The sequence below is a fragment of the Neomonachus schauinslandi genome, chromosome 7, assembly GCF_002201575.2.
Source record: "Neomonachus schauinslandi chromosome 7, ASM220157v2, whole genome shotgun sequence".
Lineage (NCBI taxonomy): Eukaryota > Metazoa > Chordata > Mammalia > Carnivora > Phocidae > Neomonachus > Neomonachus schauinslandi.
Genome location: NC_058409.1, coordinates 52,271,468 through 52,294,034, shown reverse-complemented (window position 1 = coordinate 52,294,034; position 22,567 = coordinate 52,271,468). Strand labels below are relative to the sequence as shown.

The 22,567-nt window shown below is 40.0% G+C and overlaps 1 protein-coding gene across 3 annotated transcripts; it reads right to left on the bottom strand.

Moving 5' to 3' along the window:
• Positions 1–14,538: 14,538 nt before the first annotated feature.
• On the bottom strand, positions 14,539–22,551 carry BTF3 (basic transcription factor 3). Of its 3 annotated transcripts, none has more exons than XM_021700207.2 (6): positions 22,191–22,551; positions 21,775–21,843; positions 18,162–18,275; positions 17,635–17,836; positions 16,296–16,352; positions 14,539–15,220 (listed from the first exon to the last, which is right to left on the bottom strand). In XM_021700207.2, the coding sequence occupies exons 1-6, from the start codon at positions 22,320–22,322 to the stop codon at positions 15,174–15,176; spliced, it is 621 nt and encodes a 206-aa protein (XP_021555882.1). In that variant the 5' UTR covers positions 22,323–22,551; the 3' UTR covers positions 14,539–15,173. The 3 variants fall into 3 exon arrangements, with proteins under 3 accessions (XP_021555882.1, XP_021555892.1, XP_044772674.1); XM_021700217.2 differs by having other exon boundaries at positions 22,429–22,551; XM_044916739.1 differs by lacking the exon at positions 16,296–16,352 and having other exon boundaries at positions 14,785–15,220.
• Positions 22,552–22,567: the final 16 nt, after the last annotated feature.

The following is a 22,567-nucleotide window of genomic DNA, read 5'->3' as shown; positions in this document are numbered from 1 at the left end:
CAATGTATAAACTCCATGTTTATAGATTACTATATAACTGAAGAAAAAATAGAAATCAACTACCATAAAGGTAGTAAAATGCAGATCTGCAAATTAATTTAATGTGATAGGTAAGTGGATGGTAGTAGTGCTCTGAATCATAAAAATGTCAATTTGGGGTTAATGGTAGAAAAAATGTTAGCTCAGTTTTTGTTTCCGTATTGTGAGTTTGAAAATACAACTCCTGAGAATGCCTGTTTGCATACAAAACAGGAGTGTTAATATGTCCCTTTGTTTGTAGTTGAGGAGAAACAAAACTTTCACTTAACGAACACTCTGTAGGAGCTCAATGCAGATGTCACTTGAAAACTCTAAGGTTCTGCATTCAGTGGACAACTAATCCAGTTATTGTTGTACTCCAGAACAGAACCTTTCTTCAGGGCATACTTCCTACTAAAATATTTTTTAATAACTAAAGGATGATATTATCAAAGACTGAGACCTCAGTGCACATCTACTGGAAATGTGGACATGGATGTTATGGGGCAAGTTACTTTTTAGTCTGTCATGCCTGTATTTTGTGGGTCCTGAGATGACTCAATTCTCCCACCACATTTCTGTGTTCAGTCTGCTGCAAAAAATCTCAGTGATAGAGCATACCATGAAGTCCACTGAATTTTGCTTGGTATAAACTCAAAGAGAGGCACAAATTAAAGGATAAAAACAAAGATTCTGGTGATATATTCCATTTCTCAGTTGTGATCCTCCAGATAATTCAGATTATGCTTATTATGACTGTTGCAGATTATCATCACAATGAAAACAAAAATTTAGCTTTTTTTTTTTTTTTACAGGATATATTTGCAGATTCTTTTTTTTTTTTTTAAGATTTTATTTATTTATTCATAAGAGACACAGAGAGAGAGAGGCAGAGGGAGAAGCAGGCTCCCAAGGAGCAGGGAGCCCGATGCGGGACTCGATCCCAGGACCCTGGGATCATGACCTGAGCCGAAGGCAGACGCCCAACCATCTGAGCCACCCAGGCACCCATATTTGCAGATTCTTGGGAAACTGTTCATGAACTCCGAGAAAGGTGAGACAAGAAGAAGTTAAACTCTATTAAGCCCAGCTCTGTCACTAACTAGCTTTCCATGGTTGGACAGGTGTTCACATCTCTGGGATTTGTTTCCTCAACTATGAAATGGTCCTGCAAATCCCATTTACCTCAGCAACTCACTCCGAAGTTGATGAGACAGTGTATACGTAAGTGCTTAAACAATCCTCATGCTGCTTACAGATGGGAAACACGATCGCAGTGGCAGGGGCGTGTGGCCGCAGATTTACCTCCAAAAGCTTTAAAACATGCTAGCCAGTCATTCCTGAGTAGCATGGGACAGACATGAGTGGCTCCTGGGCCTTGTGGTCCTCGCTGTCAGCTCCACTCCAGAGCAAGTTAGGAGGGTGGCCATCACTTAGTGGGCTGAAAAGATCTTAAAAGCCATCAGGGCCTGTTCATTGCTTTCTGCTGCCCCCTTCAGTTTGGAAGTTGGTCTTGCACCAGATGGAGTCTGAGCCGCAAATGAGGAAACTGGCAGGATGAAGGGTGGTGGGCACCCCAGCTCAACATTCTAGCCCCTAGGCACCTCTGAATCCCACTGCCTGAGGCTTGTCCTGAGCCGCTGCAGGCCCTCAGGCTTCCAGGCCTTGTGTAAGCCCCTCTGTTCCTCTCTCAGTCTGCAAAATTCCTTCTGCCCCCGGCTTGGTGTTCTGGCTTAGTTAAGATGCGTTTTAGGGCCCAGAGACCCCATAAAGTTTCCTCATGTCTGCTGACCTGCGGTCGAATGATTTCCAGCTGCACATTAGCCACTGAGGTAATGAAGGCATGCTCTGTTGCTCTAATTCCATTTTAATGACACAGGTCTGTGTTAATTCTAATTCTATTTTAATAATTAGTTTTTGCATTAGCTTTTGAATACCTTTCAGGACTGTCACACTAAATAAGCAATGATTTCTTAAAAGTAGCTTCCTTGGGGCGCCTGGGTGGCTCAGTTGTTAAGCGTCTGCCTTCGGCTCAGGTCATGATCCCAGGGTCCTGGGATCGAGCCCGGCATCGGGCTCGCTGCTCGGCAGGAAGCCTGCTTCTCCCTCTCCCACTCCCCCTGTTTGTGTTCCCTCTCTCGCTGTGTCTCTGTCAAATAAATAAATAAAATCTTAAAAAAAAAAAAAAAGTAGCTTCCTTTCTTGTTTGCCACTCACAGCCTCATTATCCTTTAGAGTAGAGAAATAATTTCCAGATGAACCACATAGGGTGCACAAGGGAATCCAGTGGGGTCAGAGAAAAAAAATATTAGAACTTTAGAAAATTAGAATTTAATTTCATCCTTCTTAAATTTCAATTTTGGACAGTGTTTTACAATGCATATAATATATTAGTGGGCAAGTACAGGTGTAGATTTATAAATAAGTATTTACATATTGTGGGGGAATGCTAATTTTATTTCATTTATTTATTTTGTTATTGAAGGGATACACAGTCATAAAAGTTTGGAGAGCTCTATTCTAGAGGAGTATTTATCATCCTATTCATCCTAGCTGTGTTTCACAATCACCAAGGGAGCTTTTCAAAAATTTTTATTTTGCCCCAAACCCATCCTGGACTCAGTGAGCCAATCTTCAGGAACGAAGCATGAAATATGTGAATTTTTTAAAAGTAACCCCTAATGATTTTGATGCAAACCCTCCTGCTAAAAATCACATTGTTCTCCAGACTGTAAGCTCACCAATGGCAAACTGTATCGATCTATCTTGTTCACTGTTGTATCTACAGAGTCCAGCACACTGCCTGACATAGGTATTCATAAATATTTGCTGAAGGAATGAACGATAAACAAATGAACGTCTATCCAGAGACAGCCACGGATAACTCTTCCAGCCTTTTCATCCTCAATATTTTTATTTAATAGTTTTATGCTTTTGAGAACCCATCATACATAAAACTGAGTAGGTTTTAAATCAATTTTAGTAAACAGGTATTTAATATTTAAAGTGACTAAAGTGTTTTAGCATTGTTTAGCATTTAGTATTTTCTATTATAAATTGCACTATGTAGAAAAATCTTCCTACATATAGCTTTATTCTGTATGTTCTATTTTTTTTTATTTTTAATTTTATTTATTTGAGAGAGACAGTGAGAGAGAGAGAACAAGAAGGGGTAGGGTCAGAGGGAGAAGCAGACTCCCTGCTGAGCAGGGAGCCTGATGCGGGACTCGATCCCCGGACTCCGGGATCATGACCTGAGCCGAAGGCAGTCGCTTAACCGACTGAGCCACCCAGGCACCCTCTGTATATCCTATTATATGCATAGGGGAGAGTCCTAAAAGTGGGATTTCTAAGTTAAAGATTAAGGACATATTAAAGGCTGTAGATACTTGGGAAGGGCAAATTAACATTGATCTCAGGAGATGGAGACTCCTGTTTGAGGAGCAAGCGCTGACAGGGTTTTTGTGATGCAGCGGAGAGAATTTTCTGGAGCCTTGTGGGGTGGCCAAAAGACTTGGAGGTCTGATTGAGTTCTAGTCTCTGTTCTAGCATTTAGTGGCTGCGACACTGAGAGTCTTTAAGCTTAAGTTTCTTCACCAATAAAGTGACTGTTCACAGCTACATGACAGGGCTGTTGATTCCTTTAAACTATTAAGTGTTAGAAAATAATTAATATTTGTAGTTGATACCGTTCCAAAGGGACAAAAGCCTTAGAGTCTAGGAGTGGCTCCCAAGAAAAGATTCCATCCCATCTGTCTTCTATTAAAATCTACTGTTTGCCCACAAGGGGGGTTGAATGCTGATTTCCCTAGGGTGGGGGTCCAGAAGTGCCACAGCTGCAGACTTGGGCCCCTGAAGATGGTTCAGAGATATTCAGGAACTTGGGCCAGCGGGCTGCCTCAGAAACACCAAGGGTCTCCATGTCTGGGAAGGTAGGGCTGCTGAACTTGGACAAAAATGATCAGGAGCAGACTGAGCACTCTGTTTTTCTCTTCATGGCATGCCAATAAAACCAGTCAGGCCAGTTCTCGTGGTGCCAAGCCAGTCAAGGGAAACAGCTCGCCTCTCCTGCTCCTCAAGGACTGCCAACTCCAGAAACCACCAAGTGACAGCCTTTGGAATGTCTGGTTGGAACCCAAGACCAAAGTCTGCATGCCATCTTGGGTATATGGCTCTTGTTCTCAGGCTTTGGTGTGGATAAGAATGACCCGAGAAGCCCAAACATATGGAGACCCCCTGCCCCACTCACTAGACACTCAGATTCTGCAGGTCTGGGTGTGGAGGCAGGAATCTGCATTTCCTTCAGTGATTCTGACGTAGATAGTTTGAAAACCAGGTTTTGGAAAACATTGGCATAGTACCAATAGACCTTGGTAGGGAAAGAGAAGATCTGGGTTTGAGGTGACATCATTCTACTTATACCAGCATAAACCTCAGAAGCTATTTCACCTCACTGGCTGTTTCTTCATTTTATTTATTTTTTATGTATTTCTTTTTGTTGTTGTTATATTAGTTTAGTTTACAGTTCAGTTTTTTGTTATACTAGTTTATTTGGTTATATTAGGTGTATGATGTAGTGATTTAACAATTCCATACATCACTCAGTGCCCATCTGTTTCTTCATTTTAAATCTTCATTTGCACAACTGGGAGAGCAAAACTCACCTGTCAGAAGGCTGGTCAAACTTACTTGTTAGAAGATTAAATTAGAGACTGTAGACATCGAAAGCACCACTATAACTCAAAGCATAGATTTAAGGTCCTGTCATTTTGGCTACCCCCTTTCACCCTAAGATAACGATGGACAACACCTAGCTAGTTAACAAGGCCCTCAACACAAGTCTCTGCCCTGAGATGCAGACTTGTTCTTTGTGCTTGTGTTCTGCTGGAACCGGGCAATGCTGGCCTCGCACCAGGCAATGTGTCCAGATTTTCTGCATGGCATTCCTTGTGCTCAGAGTTATGGCTGCTGTGACCGGTCTTGGGATCAATTTTGGGATACCAGTAAAACCTGCACGTATGTGTGTCCCCTACGTGGCATATCTGCCAATAATTCCCTCAACAAACAAGAATATATTTATTCCCCCTATATTTCCAAAATGGTGGAGTCTCCTGAGATGGGTGATTTGGGGTGAGTCTATTGACAACAGACAATTGGCATGTGGTATGTGCCAACCATTGCTCTGAACATTAAATATATCTCATCTTCATTTCATTCCTTTCAGCCGTCTTGAGAGGTGGCTGTTATCACCATTTTGAAGAGAGACGCAGGGAGTCTTGCCCAAGATCATACAGCTGGTAAAACCGTAAGACAAGGTTCTAATCCAGGTCTGCCCAACTCTGAAGTTTACACAGAACATTGACTCTACCTTCAAGGAGTTTGTGTTGTAATTAGGGAGACTAGGAAAATGGTGAACAGTATAGAAGAGTGTATAATTTAGTATTAAATTAGATGGGTGGGGTGTTAAATATCATTAGTGATTTGAGAGAAGTAAGCTACAATCACAATGCCAAGCACCTTGTGGATTATGGGAATACAAACTGTGGTGTTAATCTGCCTCTTACTTATAAACCTAGTTCCAACTACAAAACATTCAAGATGCAAAATGCACTTTCACAAAACCCTCATCAACTCTACACCTAAATCTAAAGTGAAATTTCCAGCTTGTTTACCACTCCATACACCAAACCAGAATTTTCAGGAGATACATTATCTTAGGTGTAGATATATTTGAGATTTAAGTATTATCAATCTGCTCTTTACATCTTTTTTTTTTTTAAAGATTTTATTTATTTATTTGAGAGAGAGAGAATGAGAGACAGAGAGCATGAGAGGGAGGAGGGTCAGAGGGAGAAGCAGACCCCCTGCTGAGCAGGGAGCCTGATGCGGGACTCGATCCCGGGACTCCAGGATCACGACCCGAGCCGAAGGCAGTCGCTTAACTGACTGAGCCACCCAGGCGCCCCTGCTCTTTACATCTTAACTTCAAAATTTTATAATTCAAAAATATTTTTTAAATACCATCACATTATTCTGACAAACTCCCACTCATTTCTGAGGGAGAAGATCCATTGCATTTAAACAGTGATGCCAGTTTAACTCAACATCCTCTTGAAGCTGTTGTAGCAAGCTTTCTTGGTTCCCATTTCTAGCTAAGAAAATAGTGGAGGGGGCTACATAGAACCAGTCTGAGGCAAAGCTCAAGCCAGAGCCCAGCCTTGTTGACTCCATCTCAGTCACCTCACTCATTCCTTCTCAGACAAGAGTGAGTCCACACTTGTTTGCCCAAATGCCAGTTGTATTGCGAGAAATGGAAACTAAGTAAAGCCTAGAGAGTTTGGGAGGATGGAAGAGGAAAAAGAAAGAAAAGGAGGAGAAGAAATAATGGGGGAAAGAAGCAGAAGAGGAAGGAGGAAACAGGTTATTGTATTATTAAAGCTTGATGTTCATGGTCATGGATGCATATGCCTACATGCAGAACTTGTCTTACAAATCTTCCAGATTTGCCATATGGACAATGTAAAACAGCTTCACAGCAACTTGGCCTCTTGTGTGAAGATCTCACGACTCACTTGCCACGCTCCCTGCTTTGTAACAGCAAATTGGACTGCAGTCACGGCAAAGATGAATCTGCTACCTGTTGGGGTGAGGTGGTCAGATAATCAAAATTAAAGAATAGTCACCAGCAACTAATAACTAAAATCCAGAATTATACTTAAAACGTTATCATGCAGGAATGTTTTCTATTAGAAATAATGCCTCTATATAATATAAGCCAAATGCTCAGCAAAACTTGATATTCAAGGGTCCCAACCAGAAGACTGGACATACATGGACAAGGTGTGTGACAAAGATCATCAGATGAATCAAGTAAAACTGAAAATTCATGTAATTGCTGTTTTTTTATGGTGATTTATAAATCCAATTTGCCAGATATTATTTATGTGATGAAAATAACTGATGTTTTATATTTATCCAAAATGATATTTTAGGGGGAAAAATGCCTCACTTTGCGTTGTTCCATGATTGTGGATGTTCCTACTCTTTACCTATATGGTAACTGACGGCGTTTCTGTTTTGCCATAATTTTTTTTTTTTAAAGTTTTATTTATCTGACAGAGAGAAAGACAGCCAGAGAGGGAACACAAGCAGGGGGAGTGGGAGAGGGAGAAGCAGGCTTCCCGCGGAGCAGGGAGCCCGATGCGGGGCTCGATCCCAGGACCCTGGGATCATGACCTGAGCCGAAGGCAGACGCTTAACGACTAAGCCACCCAGGCGCCCCCATAGTTTTTTTTTTTTATTGAAGTATACTTGACACACAATGCTACATTAGTTTCTGGTGTATAACATAATGATTCAACGACTCTGTATGTTACACTATGCTCACCACAAGTGTAGCTCCCATCTGTCACCATACAAAGCTATTACAATACCACTGACTTTACTCCCTATCCTGTGCCTTTCATCCCCGTGACTTATTCATCCCATAACTAGAAGCCTGTACCTCCCGCTCTCCTGTACCCATCCCCCTATCCCCCCCTCTGCTCTGGCAACCATCAGTTTGTTCTCTGTATTTATGGATCTGTTTCTGCTTTTTGTTTGTTTATTCATTTGTTTGATTTTTTAGATTCCACGTATAAGTGAAACCATATGGTATTTGTTTTTCTCTGACTTATTTCACTTAGCATAATACCCTCTAGGTCCATCCATGTTGTTACAATGGCAAGATTTCATTCTTTTTTGTGGCTGATATTCCATTGTGTATATATACTGCATCTTCTTTATCCATTCATATGTCTATGGACATGGGCTACTTCCACACCTTGGCTATTGTAAATAATGCTGCAACAAATATAAGGGTGTATATATCTTTCTTGAATTAGTGTTTTTGTTTTCTTTGGGTAAATATCCAGTAGTGGAATTACTGGATTGCGTGGCATTTCTTTTTTTAATTTTTTTGAGGAAACTCCATAACGTTTTCCACAGTGTGTGCACTAATTTACACTTCTACCAACAATGCACAAGAATTCTGTTTTTCTCCACATCTTTCCCAATACTTGTTATTTCTTGTCTTTTTGATACTAGCCATTCGGACAGGTGTAAGGTGATATTGTGGGTTTGATTTGCATTTTCTGATGATTAGTGATATTGAACATCTTTTCATGTGTCTGTTGGCCATCTGTATGTCTTCTTTGGGAAAATGTCTCTTCATGTCCTCCGCCTATTTTTTTAATTGGATATTAACTTCTTATTGGATATGTCTTATCCAATAATAAATATCCAATATTTCATATCTTATGAAATATCTTATTGGATATTTGCTAATATCTTCTTCCATTCATTAGGTTGCTTTTTTGTTTTACTGATGGTTTCCTTCATTGTGTAAAAGCTTTTCATTTTGGTGTAGTTCCAATAGTTTATTTTTGCTTTTGTTTCCCTTGCCTCAGAAGACATATCTAGAAAAATGTTTCTATGCCCCATGTCAAAGAAATTACTGCCCATGTTTTCTTCTAGAAGTCTCATGGTTTCAGGTCTCACATTTGATGGTCTCTAATCCATTTTGAGTTTATTCTCTGTATGATGTAAAAACAAAGTGGTCTAGTTTCACTCTTTTGCATGTAGCTGTCCAGGTTTCCCAGCACCATGTGATGAAGAGACTGTCTTCTCCCCATTGTATATTCTTGCCTCCTTTGTTGTAGATTAACCATATGAGTGTGGGTTTATTTGTGGGCTCTCTATTCTGTTCCATTGATCTATGTGTCTATTATTTTTTATTTTTTATTGTTATGTTAATCCCCATACATTACATCATTAGTTTTAGATGTAGTGTTCCATGATTCATTGTTTGTGCATAACACCCAGTGCTCCATGCACAACGTGCCCTCTATAATACCCATCACCAGGCTAACCCATCCCCCCACCCCCCTCCCCTCTAGAACCCTCAGTTTGTTTTTCAGAGTCCATCGTCTCTCATGGTTCGTTTACCCCTCCGATTTCCCCCCCTTCATTCTTCCCCTCCTGGTATCTTTTTCTTCTTTTTTTTTTTCTTAACATATATTGCATTATTTGTTTCATAGGTACAGATCTGAGATTCAACAGTCTTGCACAATTCACAGCGCTTACCAGAGCACATACCCTCCCCAGTGTCTATCACCCAGTCACCCCACCCTCCCACCCCACCCCCCACTCCAGCAACCCTCAGTTTGTTTCCTGAGATTAAGAATTCCTCATATCAGTGAGGTCATATGATACATGTCTTTCTCTGTTTGACTTATTTCGCTCAGCATAATACCCTCCAGTTCCATCCACGTCGTTGCAAATGGCAAGATCTCATTCCTTTTGATGGCTGCATAATTGATCTGTGTCTATTTTTGTGTCAGTACCATATTGTTTTGATTACTATAGCTTTGTAGTATATCTTGAAATCGGATTTTGATGCTTCCAGCTTTGTTCTTCTTTCTCAAAATTGCTTTGGCTTAATTGAAGTTTTGGGTTTCTAAAAAAACTTTTATTTATTTATTTATTTTGAGAGAGAGAGTGAGAGTGCAGCTGGAGCGACAGGGGCTGAGGGAGAGAGAGAATCTCAATCAGACTCCCCGCTGAGAGAAGATCCTGAAGCAGGGCTTGACCTGGGGCTTGATCTCACCACCCTGAGATCATGACCTGAGCCGAAATCAAGAGTCAGGCACTTAAAACTGATTGAACCACCCAGGTTCCCTGCTTAATTGATGTTGTTTTTTTTAAAGATTTATTTATTCATTTAAGAGAGAGAGCACGCGCATGAGCAGGGGGAGGGGCAGAGGGAGAGGGGGAAGCAGACTCCCCACCAAGGGGAGATACCATGTGGGTCTCGATCCTAAGACCCTGAGATCATGACCAGAGCCAAAACCAAGAATCGGATGCCTGACTGAGGCACCCAGATGCCTGTAATTGATGTTTTAATGAGTTCTTGGAGTAGATACCCTTACATTTCAACTACATAAATTAATTTATACTTAGAAACCTTCCTAAGGATATTTACATTCAGGATTAAGCAATCCTATCATTTCCAGTAGTTTGCATATTTAAAGTAGGTGAGTTCTCTAGCTAAGAAGCAAATACAGTCAGATTTGCAGTTTAACAAAGGAAATAATCTTGGTGGGCAACTCTTGTCTGATACCAGATTTCTTTGGAAATTTTGGTAAAGATAAAAGAAAAGTATTTTGAACACTTTCTCTCTCAAAGATTTTTTTACTTAACCTTTGCTCCTTCTCCACCACTCTCCTCTCTGCCTCCCACAGTGCTCTCTATGGTAGTTTAGCACTGCAGCAAGCCCCATCACTTTATAACCTGGCAAGGGTGGATTATTCCTTTTTTTTTTTTTTAAGATTTATTTATTTGAGACAGAGAGAATGAGAGACAGAGAGCATGAGAGGGAGGAGGGTCAGAGGGAGAAGCAGACTCCCCGCTGAGCAGGGAGCCCGATGCGGGACTCGATCCCGGGACTCCAGGATCATGACCTGAGCCGAAGGCAGTCGCTTAACCAACTGAGCCACCCAGGTGCCCAAGGGTGGATTATTCTAAAATCATGGTGGTAGATACAATTCTAATACTTCATGGCCCCAGTCACTATGTGAAAGACTTATCAGAAATATTGTACACTTAGGGCGCCTGGGTGGCTCAGTCGTTAAGCATCTGCCTTCAGCTCAGGTCATGATCCCAGGGTCCTGGGATGGAGCCCCGCATCGGGCTCCCTGCTTGGCGGGAAGCCTGCTTCTCCCTCTCCCACTCCCCCTGCTTGTGTTCCCTCTCTCACTGTGTCTCTCTCTGTCAAATAAATAAATAAAATCTTTAAAAAATATATATTGTACACTTAATAGACCATTTCCTGCCTTTTGTCTGGTCATTATGGAAGGTAGAAAGAGAAAAGCTTCCTAGGAGTTGCATGTTACCTAACGATGCATTGACAACAAAAGGCTAGAAGTATAATCGGATCCTTGTCTTCTTGCTAACTGACAATTAGCAAATACTGATTCTCTTCCCGGCTTATTGAACATGCAAACTCATATGGACCCTCCCTTATTTATGTAGTGTGTCAGTATGTTTATTTTCAGACTGATGGAGAGGGGTAGTACTCTTCTTGGCTTTTCAAAGTACAAATTCTTTCACTCAAACATGTAGAATCTTTAATAGACATCTGCAATTTTCCACTTGGACAGCTTTCACTAATATTTTTAAGATCCAAAGGGCTATTTCTTTTCCAATAGCATCTTTTCCAGTCCACCTTGACATTTTAAGTTAGGTTTTAAAAATAAACAGCATTGGGCGCCTGGGTGGTTCAGTTGGTTAAGCGACTGCCTTCGGCTCAGGTCATGATCCTGGAGTCCCAGGTTCAAGTCCTGCATCCGGCTCCCTGCTCAGCAGGGAGTCTGCTTCTCCCTCTGACCCCCCCCCCTTTCATGTGCTCTCTCTCTCTCTCTCATTCTCTCAAATAAATAAAATCTTAAAAAATAAAAATAAATAAAAAATAAATAAATAAAAATAAACAGCATTGTCTAGTTTTACAGTGCTCAAAGTGTTCAGGCTGGAGATGTGATACTGTTTTCTTTGCTGACTGGGCCTACATTCCCAGAACTTGCTGCAGAAATGGCATTCAAGACTGTGTTGATTGGAGTGATGAAAATTTGTGTGACTAGAAGACTTTTCTAATCATTGTTTTTGGAAAAGCTAAAAACTGTTATGTTACCTTAAGACTTCGCTCCAAAAAAAAATTAACATATGTATCTTATTGGGGAGAGAGGAGCCTCCTGAAGCATGAATTCAGTGTTATGGAATGGAGAAAAGTCTGATTAGTAGAAATCAGACCCAACCTTTGGGGACCTTCAGGGACCTTCAGCCCATTTCTTTTTTTTTTTTTTTTTAAAGATTTTATTTATTTATTTGAGACAGAGAGAATGAGAGACAGAGAGCATGAGAGGGAGGAGGGTCAGAGGGAGAAGCAGACTCCCCGCTGAGCAGGGAGCCCGATGCGGGACTCGATCCCGGGACTCCAGGATCATGACCTGAGCCGAAGGCAGTCGCTTAACCAACTGAGCCACCCAGGCGCCCACCTTCAGCCCATTTCTAAACGTGTTTCCAAATTTTAGAATGTAGCTTTCTGTCCTGTGTACCACAGGGTTATTATGGGGATGACACATGTGTACTTTAGTTCAATTATTCCTACAAATAAAAGGTATTTATCCTAAGAGTTCTCAGATCAAAATTTGACATCTATCTCTTCATTAGCATAGGCCTGGTTCAGAATCAGCTGAAAGCTAGTTTGGCCCAGGGCTAGCCTTAAAAGTAGTGGACAACAGCCAGCATGTAGTGACAACATCCAAAAGATCAACCAGATGAGAATCATCTGCCCTTCTAGTCCACCAGGGCTTGACATTCTTTCTAGTAGTGCCTGAGGTCAAAAGATCAGACCTGAGTGTGAATCCCATACTGCCACACAAGCTGTGTTGACCTGAGACTCGCTTCTTGAAGATGGTTTCCTTGTTTGTACAATGTGGCTCTTTGGGGGAGGGGGGAGTTATTATGATAACCAATAAGATTATATAAAGCGAGTGGTACAGAGCTTAACATATAATAGCCAGAGGGATTGTGGGCGATTAAAGAAAAATTATAAGGATATGGTGGGTTGTAGTATTGTTCAAAAGTATGTGCTGTCCTGCTCTGAGGGAGTATTAGATTTCCTCAGTCCTCATAGCCATCAGACTGGACTATGTACGTGACTTTTTCTGGCTGATGAAATTTGATTAATGATGTGCATCAATTCCCAACATAAGTGTGCAGAGCCAGCTGGTCGTTTGCCCTCTTTTCCCTGTCCTGAAACTAGCAATGTTCCGGTTAGATGCTACCCTTGGAGTAAAGTGGATCCCAGCCACAGGCAAACCACAAACATCAAGGGTGTCAAACAAATCTTTGTAGCAACTAAAATTTTAAGTCATTTGCATCTGTAGCATAACCCTGCTTATCACGATACTGAAAGTATTATAAGAAAAACCTTATTAATCTATGGCCACTAACAAACAACAGACCATTTAAAAAAATGAAACAACAAAAAAACTTTTCTCAAGGTTGGGAGAAAAATCTCTGGATACGGGCAAAACAGGATTAGCCCTAGCCAACTTCTGCTAAAAGCAGCAAGTTGCCCTGTGTAGGACAGGCTTGGAAATCTATTGTACTTCTCTAGTCCCATTCCCATACAGATCTTGGGCAAACACCTGGGAGGATACTCAAGAGTGGCATTCTTCACATGCCCAAGTCAGCCTGTCACTTTCACCCCAGTATCTTGGGATGAGTTGAGGAAATCTCTAACTTAAAATCTCATCTCCTCAAAGCATGCATGGTCAGTGGACCTGCAATATCAGAATCACCTGGGAGCTTATCAGAAATGCAAACCCACAGGCCCCACTCCAGGCCTTCCCAATCTTCTGCTTTCCTTTAGCCATTCCACTTAGTCGGTTACATACTAGTGACCTTTGTGACTAACAGCTTTAAAAGCCAGCAAATGACCCACCTTCTTCTCACTCTGCCAGGAAGCAGAGTTTCAGGAAGAGGTTGTCAGTCTGGGGCCTAGAGTGATCATGTAGCAAAGCCCAACCAGACCCACTATAGTTGGGAAACATGTACTTTTTCTTTGTAATTTTGTAAACCATTGAGACTGTGAAGTCTTTGTTACTGTAGCAGTGCACTTTAACAAGACTGATACACATCCTTTGAAAACAATACAATGTTAAAATGTGCAAATACTATTTATACAAGTATTTCATTTTTGGTAGCTTACTTACAGTGACTTTAGATAAAGCTGCATAGTACCCTCAGAAGGTACTTGCAAACTGTTATGTAAATTTAAAATGAATTCTTATGGCTACAAGTAGAAACTAAGACAATTTTCTTTCTCATTTGCCTCGATGCAGATGACACATATCTTAATTGCCATTTGTAAATTTTTAAGTTACTTCAACATTGATTGCTAATACAGTTTTTTTTTTTTAAGTAGCCTTATATCTGGGATGATGGAACTGTTCGGTATCCTGATTGGGGTGCAGGCACAAATACTGTGTGTTAAATTTCTTAAAACTGTATACATGTCAACTTTAAGATTTTTTTTTTTTTTAAAGAGAAAAAAGTAGCCCTCTACCATTTTAAATTTAAGATGAGGTGACATTCCCAATACAAACACTAGCTTTTCTCAGGTGTCTTACAGAATATCCTACAAGGAAGAGAGTTAAGAGACTACTTCCATTTTTAGGTAACCTTGAGTTACAACTAGAAAATGGAGCTACAGGGGCACCTGGGTGGCTCAGTCGTTAAGCGTCTGCCTTCAGCTCAGGTCATGATCCCAGGGTCCGGGGATCGAGCCCCGCATTGGGCTCTCTGCTCGGCCGGGAGCCTGCTTCTCCCTCTCCCACTCCCCCTGCTTGTGTTCCCTCTCTAGCTGTCTCTCTCTCTGTCAAATAAATAAAATAAAATCTTTAAAAAAAAAAAAAGAAAATGGAGCTACAAATCCCTACTTCATAGACTGAGGATTAAATGAGAAAATTAAGTGCAATAATATGTTGAAGGCACTTAGTATATACTTACAATATAGACAATATTAAGAGAAAAAAACCTCTTGCTTACCCACTAAGCAATATTCCATTCTTTATAATTTATACCCATTACATAAATCACTGAAGCCCTGAGGACTGCTGGAGACAAGTTTTAAAACATGAGAACTTTATACCACCTTTGTTATATTATATGGCCATTTAAAATCTTTAATCAAATTTCATCAATTACCAGCCATATTACATGCCATGATTAGCTTTCTATAAACAACTTTGCTTTCTGTGTACAAATCAGTGTCAGTGAAATAAAAAATAAAACCATATCCTAGGCAAAGAACTTTATTAACCTTGTTTCAAACTTTATTCCCAGGCTTCTTCAGCTTAACTAGCTGCAAAGAATGAATTGTGTATAAGCCAAAACTGAAAAGAGCTGCAGTGTCCAAGGGGCTTGGGCTTAAAAATATTAGAGATCTACATTTTATCAGATCCACGAACAAAATTTTAAAAAGCAGTCATAATATAAAATAGCAGCTCCCAGTAACTTCTTCAAGTTTTATGTTCTTCAGAAGTTGACTCAATTCAGTTTGCTTCATTCTTGGAAGCTTCATCAAAATTCTCCACAAGATCTAGAAAAAAAGACAAATTTTGAAAAAAACCCAAATCTACAAATCATCAGATTCTAAAAAGAGATTAAAAATGCTCTCAAAATATATCCTACAGTTAAATCAGGATATACGTTTAAATACTTTATTTTCAATGAGACCACTACCCATTTGGCACACTTTCAAGTGTACATTTTGGCATGTAATTAAAACAAGGGAAGAAGGGAAATTCATTCATCTGCTGATGACATAAATACTATGCTTAAAAAATATATACATGCCCTCCCTAGTTCCATTTCACCCCAAGAACTAAAATTAAGCAATATTAATATATTAGTAAACATAGGAGTCAGAACCAAAGAACACCATCACAAACAATATGAAGTTTTCCTGGATTCCAAAAGACACCTGTCTATGCAAAGTGGAAATATTTCAGTCCAGTGATTCTCCTGCTCAATAAACATGTTTTACAAAAAAATTATCAAGGAGGGGCGCCTGGGTGGCTCAGTCGGTTAAGCGGCTGCCTTCGGCTCAGGTCATGATCCCATGGTCCTGGGATCGAGCCCCACGTTGGGCTCCCTGCTCAGCGGGGAGTCTGCTTCTCCCTCTCCCTCTGCCTGCCTCTCTGCCTACTTGTACTATCTCTCTGTCAAATAAACAAATAAAATCTTTAAAAAAAAAAAAAAAAATTATCAAGTAACAGCTAACACAAAAATCCCTCCTGATTGCCAAGAGTTTTTCTGATTTTAGAATGGTTATACCATATCCCAAGATACCTGAACTTCTCCATGCCTTCTCATCAATTTATTAATCCCCAAGTAGGAAATGGGTCGTTAGTGGTCTACCAATTATTCTATTTATGTGACAACATACATGCTTGTTCAAATTTGAAGTTTCCAATCAGAAAAAGCCCAGTCTACAAACATAACTCCTAGTTATAATAACACTGCATTATTTTCATTCTAAGCGAGGTTCATGTCTTCCTTTCCTGTCCTTCACCCTATTACCGCTTCCCCCAAGGGAGGCTTTCCTACAGTACAAAGATTTGTTATTCTTCCTTCTAAGATACGCTACATTGGCCATAAGTGAAGATTCCTACCTGGAACTTCATCATCATCATCCTCTCCGGTAGCAAGGGGTGCTTTTCCATCCACAGCTGTGAAAGGGAAATGTATTGGTTACATGTTTGTTGCGTCTTTAATACACATTAACCAAAAGAACAGATGAAAGGTCAAGTGTTGTTACAACTTACATTCATATGACAACAGTGACATTTGAGATTTCATCCCTAAATACTAATAATAACATGGTAGCCCAAGGTCTACAAATGAACTAGAATCCTGTGAACAGCCAACAAAACAAATCCCATCCCCATCTTTTCAATCCCTCTGGCCCACCACAGGCCCTGAGGTGGTATGAAAACAATAGAGTGCCCTCAGGGTAGAGGTAAACCCATATACCAAATTATGGGAAGATTTCTTTTGGGAGGCAAAAATTAAGAGACTGTTTTCTCAAATATTGTTGTTTTGTGCATGGCTTATGGGAGATACTTAACAAACCTTTACTGAAATGAAAATAAAATGATCAAAAAATTAAGTGCCTTTGATTGGTGGTAAGCATCAACTTTCTTTTTAATACAGAAGAAAGTGAACTACACTTGGGAGTTGAGACCTCACAGTACTAGTCCTATCAGATTTTCAGTATTTCCAAAGCCTACTTTAGCTCTGAAGGCCTAAGACTTTCTAGATTTTCTTATGCCTCTCACTGTGAAACACACACACACACACACACACACACACGGAAAACCCCGCAAAACTGTATGTATATAAAATGTCAAAGCAAAAAGAGTGAATGCCTAGAAAAACATGGATGACTAAATAACGGACCATATAATAAGTCTGTCTTTCTTCTACATTGCCGTTCTTCAAAATTTTAATCAGAGGACCACAGCATAAAGTAACTATGTCTCTTAATGCACTTACTCAACTACAAGATTTTCTGCCCTGAACAAAATCCTCGTATTATAATTAAAAAGACCCGAATAATGCCAGGCCAATTCTTAAACATTACTGGTAATACCACTTGTAAATATGACTGAAAAAATTTGACAACTTATAACATATTTTAATTCTAAACTTTCAGTTATCAAAAAAGCCCCAAATTAACATTATCATTTCCAGCTGATAAAGGTAAAAATTTTAAATCATTGATCCAAAGCAAGATAGAAAACATTCCACTGAATCAAGTATAATGATCACAGCATACTAGTTAACTTACTAAACACACTAAGAACACCTGGTTAAAGGTCACTGTAAAAACTGGCACTTTTTAGAGGAAAACTGTCATTTCTAAATTTAAAGATATTCCTATCTACTTGAGATCTTAGAAATTTCCTGATAAATTAGTAACCCTGGGCAAAACCACTACAGAAAACTCACATTGTTTGGGCAGAGCTTCAGCCAGTCTTCTTAAACTAGTCAGACTGTCTGCACCAAGTTGGTTTAAGATACTGGGTAGCATTTCTGTCAGCTGCTTTGTCTCAGCATGGCCTGTAATGGTGAAAGTGTTCGCTGCCAGTGATGCCTGAACTTTGGGGTTGTTAAAGTGGATCACTGTTCCTTGGTTTGTGAACATATTCACCTACAAAGAAAAAAAAAGTAATTAGCAACACCCACCAAAATTCTTTAAAAACCAAACATTCTATTAAGGAAAAGCCCAAGGCTGGCTAACTAATCCACTATTTCACTGTGAAGCACAAATGATATTTTGCCTGGAATGGAAAGTGCAATCTAATCTCTTTCAGACTTAGCACTCCCTAATATTCACTAGTGGAATAGAAATCTATTTTAGAGGGATATGAAATTCTCTGTTGGGAGAAAAATAAATAAAAAATAAATAATGCATGACCACTGAAGCTTTTTCCAACCAAAACTTGTTTTATAAAGAAATAAAATTTGACACTTACTTCTTCAATACCAGAGATATTGTTTACCCCTAACTTCTTTAAGGAGAACTGAAGTTTTTTATCATCTGCTGTAGCCGTTCTATGAACCACCTTCTTCTTTCGGCGAGCAGTTCCCTAGAGTGAGGAGAAAAGAAAACACACATATATATATACCATAACAACCGACATTTTCAAACGGAAAGTTTCTAATTCCTTTCTGACCTTTGGATCTGTTTAAGAAAATTACCATAAGCACAAACTTTTAGGCAGCAAGTAGGAAATGATGGAAGCAGAAAGAGGTTAACAAAGGATTTGTCTATAAATCCTTAATAACTTCTAAGCTTCTAATTTTGTCATATATAAAAGAATGATATCTTCAAAGTCCTATTTTTTTTAGATTATTTGCTCTAGAAGTGATCAAAGAGGTGGCATGTATCAACCTAAATTAACCCTCATTTAGAAGTTCCATGTCCAGAACTATTAACCTTTTCTGTTTTTAATTAATGAAAAATCAACATCCATTAATATTCACAGGCAAGACAGTGTATGGACACATTCAAATGAGTCTATATAGACTTTTATAATACCTAAGAATAAAATCTTGGAAGTTCTTATCTTAACCCAGAAGGCCTCTACATGATCTGCCCCAACCCTACTGTGCTGTTCTTGACCACATCTATCACACACACATTCTCATCCTTAGCCAAATAAACCTCCTCACAGTTCCTTCAACAGGCCAAAAAGAGCCTTTGCACATACTATTCCTTTCTTCCCCTACCATCTGCACTGGTTCCCTCCCTTACTACAGATCTCTGTTCTTTTTTTTTTTTTTTTAAAGATTTTTATTTATTTATTCATGAGAGACAGAGGCAGAGGGAGAAGCAGGCTCCCAAGCAGCAGAGAGCCCGATGTGGGACTCGATCCCAGGACCCTGGGATCATGACCTGAGCCGAAGGCAGACGCTTAACCATCTGAGCCACCCAGGCGCCCCAGATCTCTGTTCTTATGTCACCGTTACCACCCTATGTAAAAAAGCAACTCCTACAGTCATCATCTATCTATCCAGGTTTATTTTTTTTTCGTAGCAATCATAAATGTATTTTATTGTTTGTTTTCCCTCACTAGAACGTAACCTCCTCAAGAGCTTCCATTCTGTTTACTATGAACAGTACTGAGAACAGTATCTGGCTCACTGAAGGCACTCAGTAACTTGAATGAATGAATACAGGCTTCAGGAAAACTTGTGGCCTCTGGTACATATATACCAAGTTTCCGATCTCCCCCTTCTCAAATATATCCCATAAACTTTCAAAACTAGGCAAATGTGACTCATTTTCTGCTTAACACTCTTTAATAAACACTCTCAAGAACTTTTTTATGTGTAGATTAAGCCCTTTACATGATACATAAGGCTCTTTACCTACTTCAATATACCCCAACCTACACACCAATTTCTATTTGTCCTTTAAAACCCTGTTCAAACCATTACCTCTTTTGTGTCTTCCCTACACTCTGCAATAAACTGCCCCCAAGCAAAATCATTCCCATCTCTATATTTCAAAAATGCTTCTACTGCACTATGTATATTACACTATGAAAACAGATTAAAAAAAAAAAAATCTCCCCTACTAGTGTAGGGACCATAAATTTCTTAAATTTCATATTCTCAGGCCTGAGCACAGTTAAAGTCTTAAGTAAATGATAGCTGAACTGAATAACGTATCAAAAGCTACAAAAAATACTGGCTACCAACTCCCCAAAAAACCTTTAAGAATAAAAATCACTTTGATGTGGTCATGTAGAGTCTGGTTTTCAAAGAATTCTCTCTAAAAGACATTCTAAATGATTACTATAAGATTCTAAAAACAAAACTGACACACCTTCTATAGGTTCTATACAATTCACATCTATAGAGTTCAATTTTTACTGATACAATTTATATCAATGCTCTGATCGGATACTGAATAAAGCACTTTTATACTATTTACCTGAAAGTACCTAACACAGATTTCTCTAAGGCAAAACTAACTCACTAAATTTCATTCCATAATAAAGAAGTTTTTTAAAAATGAAATTATTTCCTATTACAAGGACATTAGTATTTCCTATGTTAACTAAACGAAGTTCAATCCTACATCAGCCTTAAGAATCTAAAAAACCTAGGCTTTCCTTGCCCAGAAATTTGTTTCTAATAGCTAAAGACTAATGATCAGAGTAACAAAAGAAAGCACACAAACACATTATTCAAAATATTTCTTGTGAAACCTGTACTAAATGATAGTTAAAAACACCAATATAAGAACATCGAAACACTGACCACAAAGGATAATGAGTTTTTCTGGGACCTGAAGGCCACACCTAGCTTTTAACAACTGCTAAGAACAAGAAACACCTACTATTTGTTAATGAGCAGTAGCAGATCCCGAAGACTATTAGCTTCAGGAAAGAAAAAAGGATCACTATATATTCATTGTTGACAAAGTCCAGTAATTTAACAGATGCACATCTCATTATTTAAGCCTACATGCAACTTTTGGCTATTTCACAGAAGATTCTACTTGAAGGCAAATGCTTAAAATTGGGAAAACTAATAGGTAATAAACTTGTCCTAGGGAAGCTTTACAAGTTTTACCAAGTAAAGACATGCTCTGTTCCAACAGGTTACCACACCTTGTTAAATACTAGGAATGTGCTAACACAATGCAAAATATAAGTAGACCTCTGTCTAGAGCGGACTTCTGATTTAAATAACTTACTCAGAAAACAATCTAAAACTTCCAAGTTCAAAAAAGAGTACTCTTGAAGATCAGTATCCAGCAGAAAAAACCAATTAGCCAAAAACTTACCTAAAAACCTATGATCATTCTCATTCTCTCAGTTTTAGCATATTAACAAAGTCAAAATTGAAAGATATCTGCTTAAGTAATATTTTCAAATCCATAGTCACTGCTCTTAAATTCTGTGATGTACCTCTAACATAGGTATCTTCCAAATAGCCTAGAAAATATACAACTACTCTGAATTCCATTTAAGAAAGCATTACAGAAAGGTCTTAATTTACGAGAGACAAACTTCTAAGTATTAAGTACAACAATTACCCAGAACCTTACATTACATTATAAACTACAGTTCAAAAGACAGGTGGAACTCAAGTTCAGAGTCAACATAGTTATTTAAAAAAAAAAAAAAAAAAAGAAAAGCACTGAATGTATACAACTTAGGCCAAAAAAATTAGGAGTATGATGTCCACAATGATTACCTAACCAAAATGACACATTTTCTTACTATCTAAACCAGGAAACACTTTTGTTCTACTAAAACACTGTAACACTGAAAACATATTTACACAGAAGTAATGTTTATTAAGTTCTCTTTTCATCTAGACTCACTTTCTTCTTTTAATCTACAACACGCACGTCCCACTGATACACTCTATTGTACATCATTTAACCCCGCCTCCTCCTTCCCCCCCCCCGCTTTGCTAGCTCTATGAAATGCCCTCTAGAGACAGTGACAAGCCAACAATACAAGAAAAGCAAATCCAAAAACCAAAAAAACCAAAACCAACCCCCCCCCAAAAAAACCACCCCAAACCTTTGAACCTCAAAAAGCCCAAAAAACTATTAAAACTTACTTTCCCACCAATGCGCACTTGTGCTTGCAGTTTGGCGAGTTTCTCCTGGTTCATGATAGTTTCTTTCATCTAGAAAAACAGGAAACCCTCAGCGAGGAAAGGTCTGGTTCACTCTAGCATTCCACGCTCGTTATTTCCCAAGACACCAGCAAAGAAAAAAATACCCTAAACAGGCCGAGGCCTGAATCCCCAATCCACCCCGCAAAGCTCCCAATTTCAGTTTTAAGGGAGCGTAAAGAACACCCATCTTTCTACCCCTCCTCCACAACTGCCCCCCCCCCCCGCCCTTACAGGCCCGAGAAAAGGGCTCTAACCCACGCCTGGTCAGCAACCCCCACCCCCGGCCCTGGCCCGGCCTCGGCCTAGCCAGGGCCTGCCCGGCCCGGCCCGGCCACTCTCCGCAAGCCTCGCGGTACCTGAGGCTCCTGTCCTCGGGTTCCGCCGCGAGGTGGAGGAAGAGACGGCGTCGCCTCGCCCCCAGGGCAGCCGCCCCTGGCTCGACCTCGCCCCCGAGAGTCAGCCTGAGTGGGTACGCCTGTCCGTCGCATCGCCTTCCTCTCCTCAGCCCTGTCCCTCCCTGTCTCGCTCCTTCCGGGCACTTCCCGCCCCCGTTCCCGTCCTCCTCCCACGCCGGCGTCCAAAGCCTTTTTGTACCTTGTTGGAGCGGAAATGGGACCGCGCGGGGGAATAGGGTTGGCGCTCAGGGGGTCTCGGGCGGACCAGCTGAGATTAGGAGCACACACGCGGGGACGCAAGATGGCAGCTAGAGGGAGGCCGGAAGTGATGCAACGCT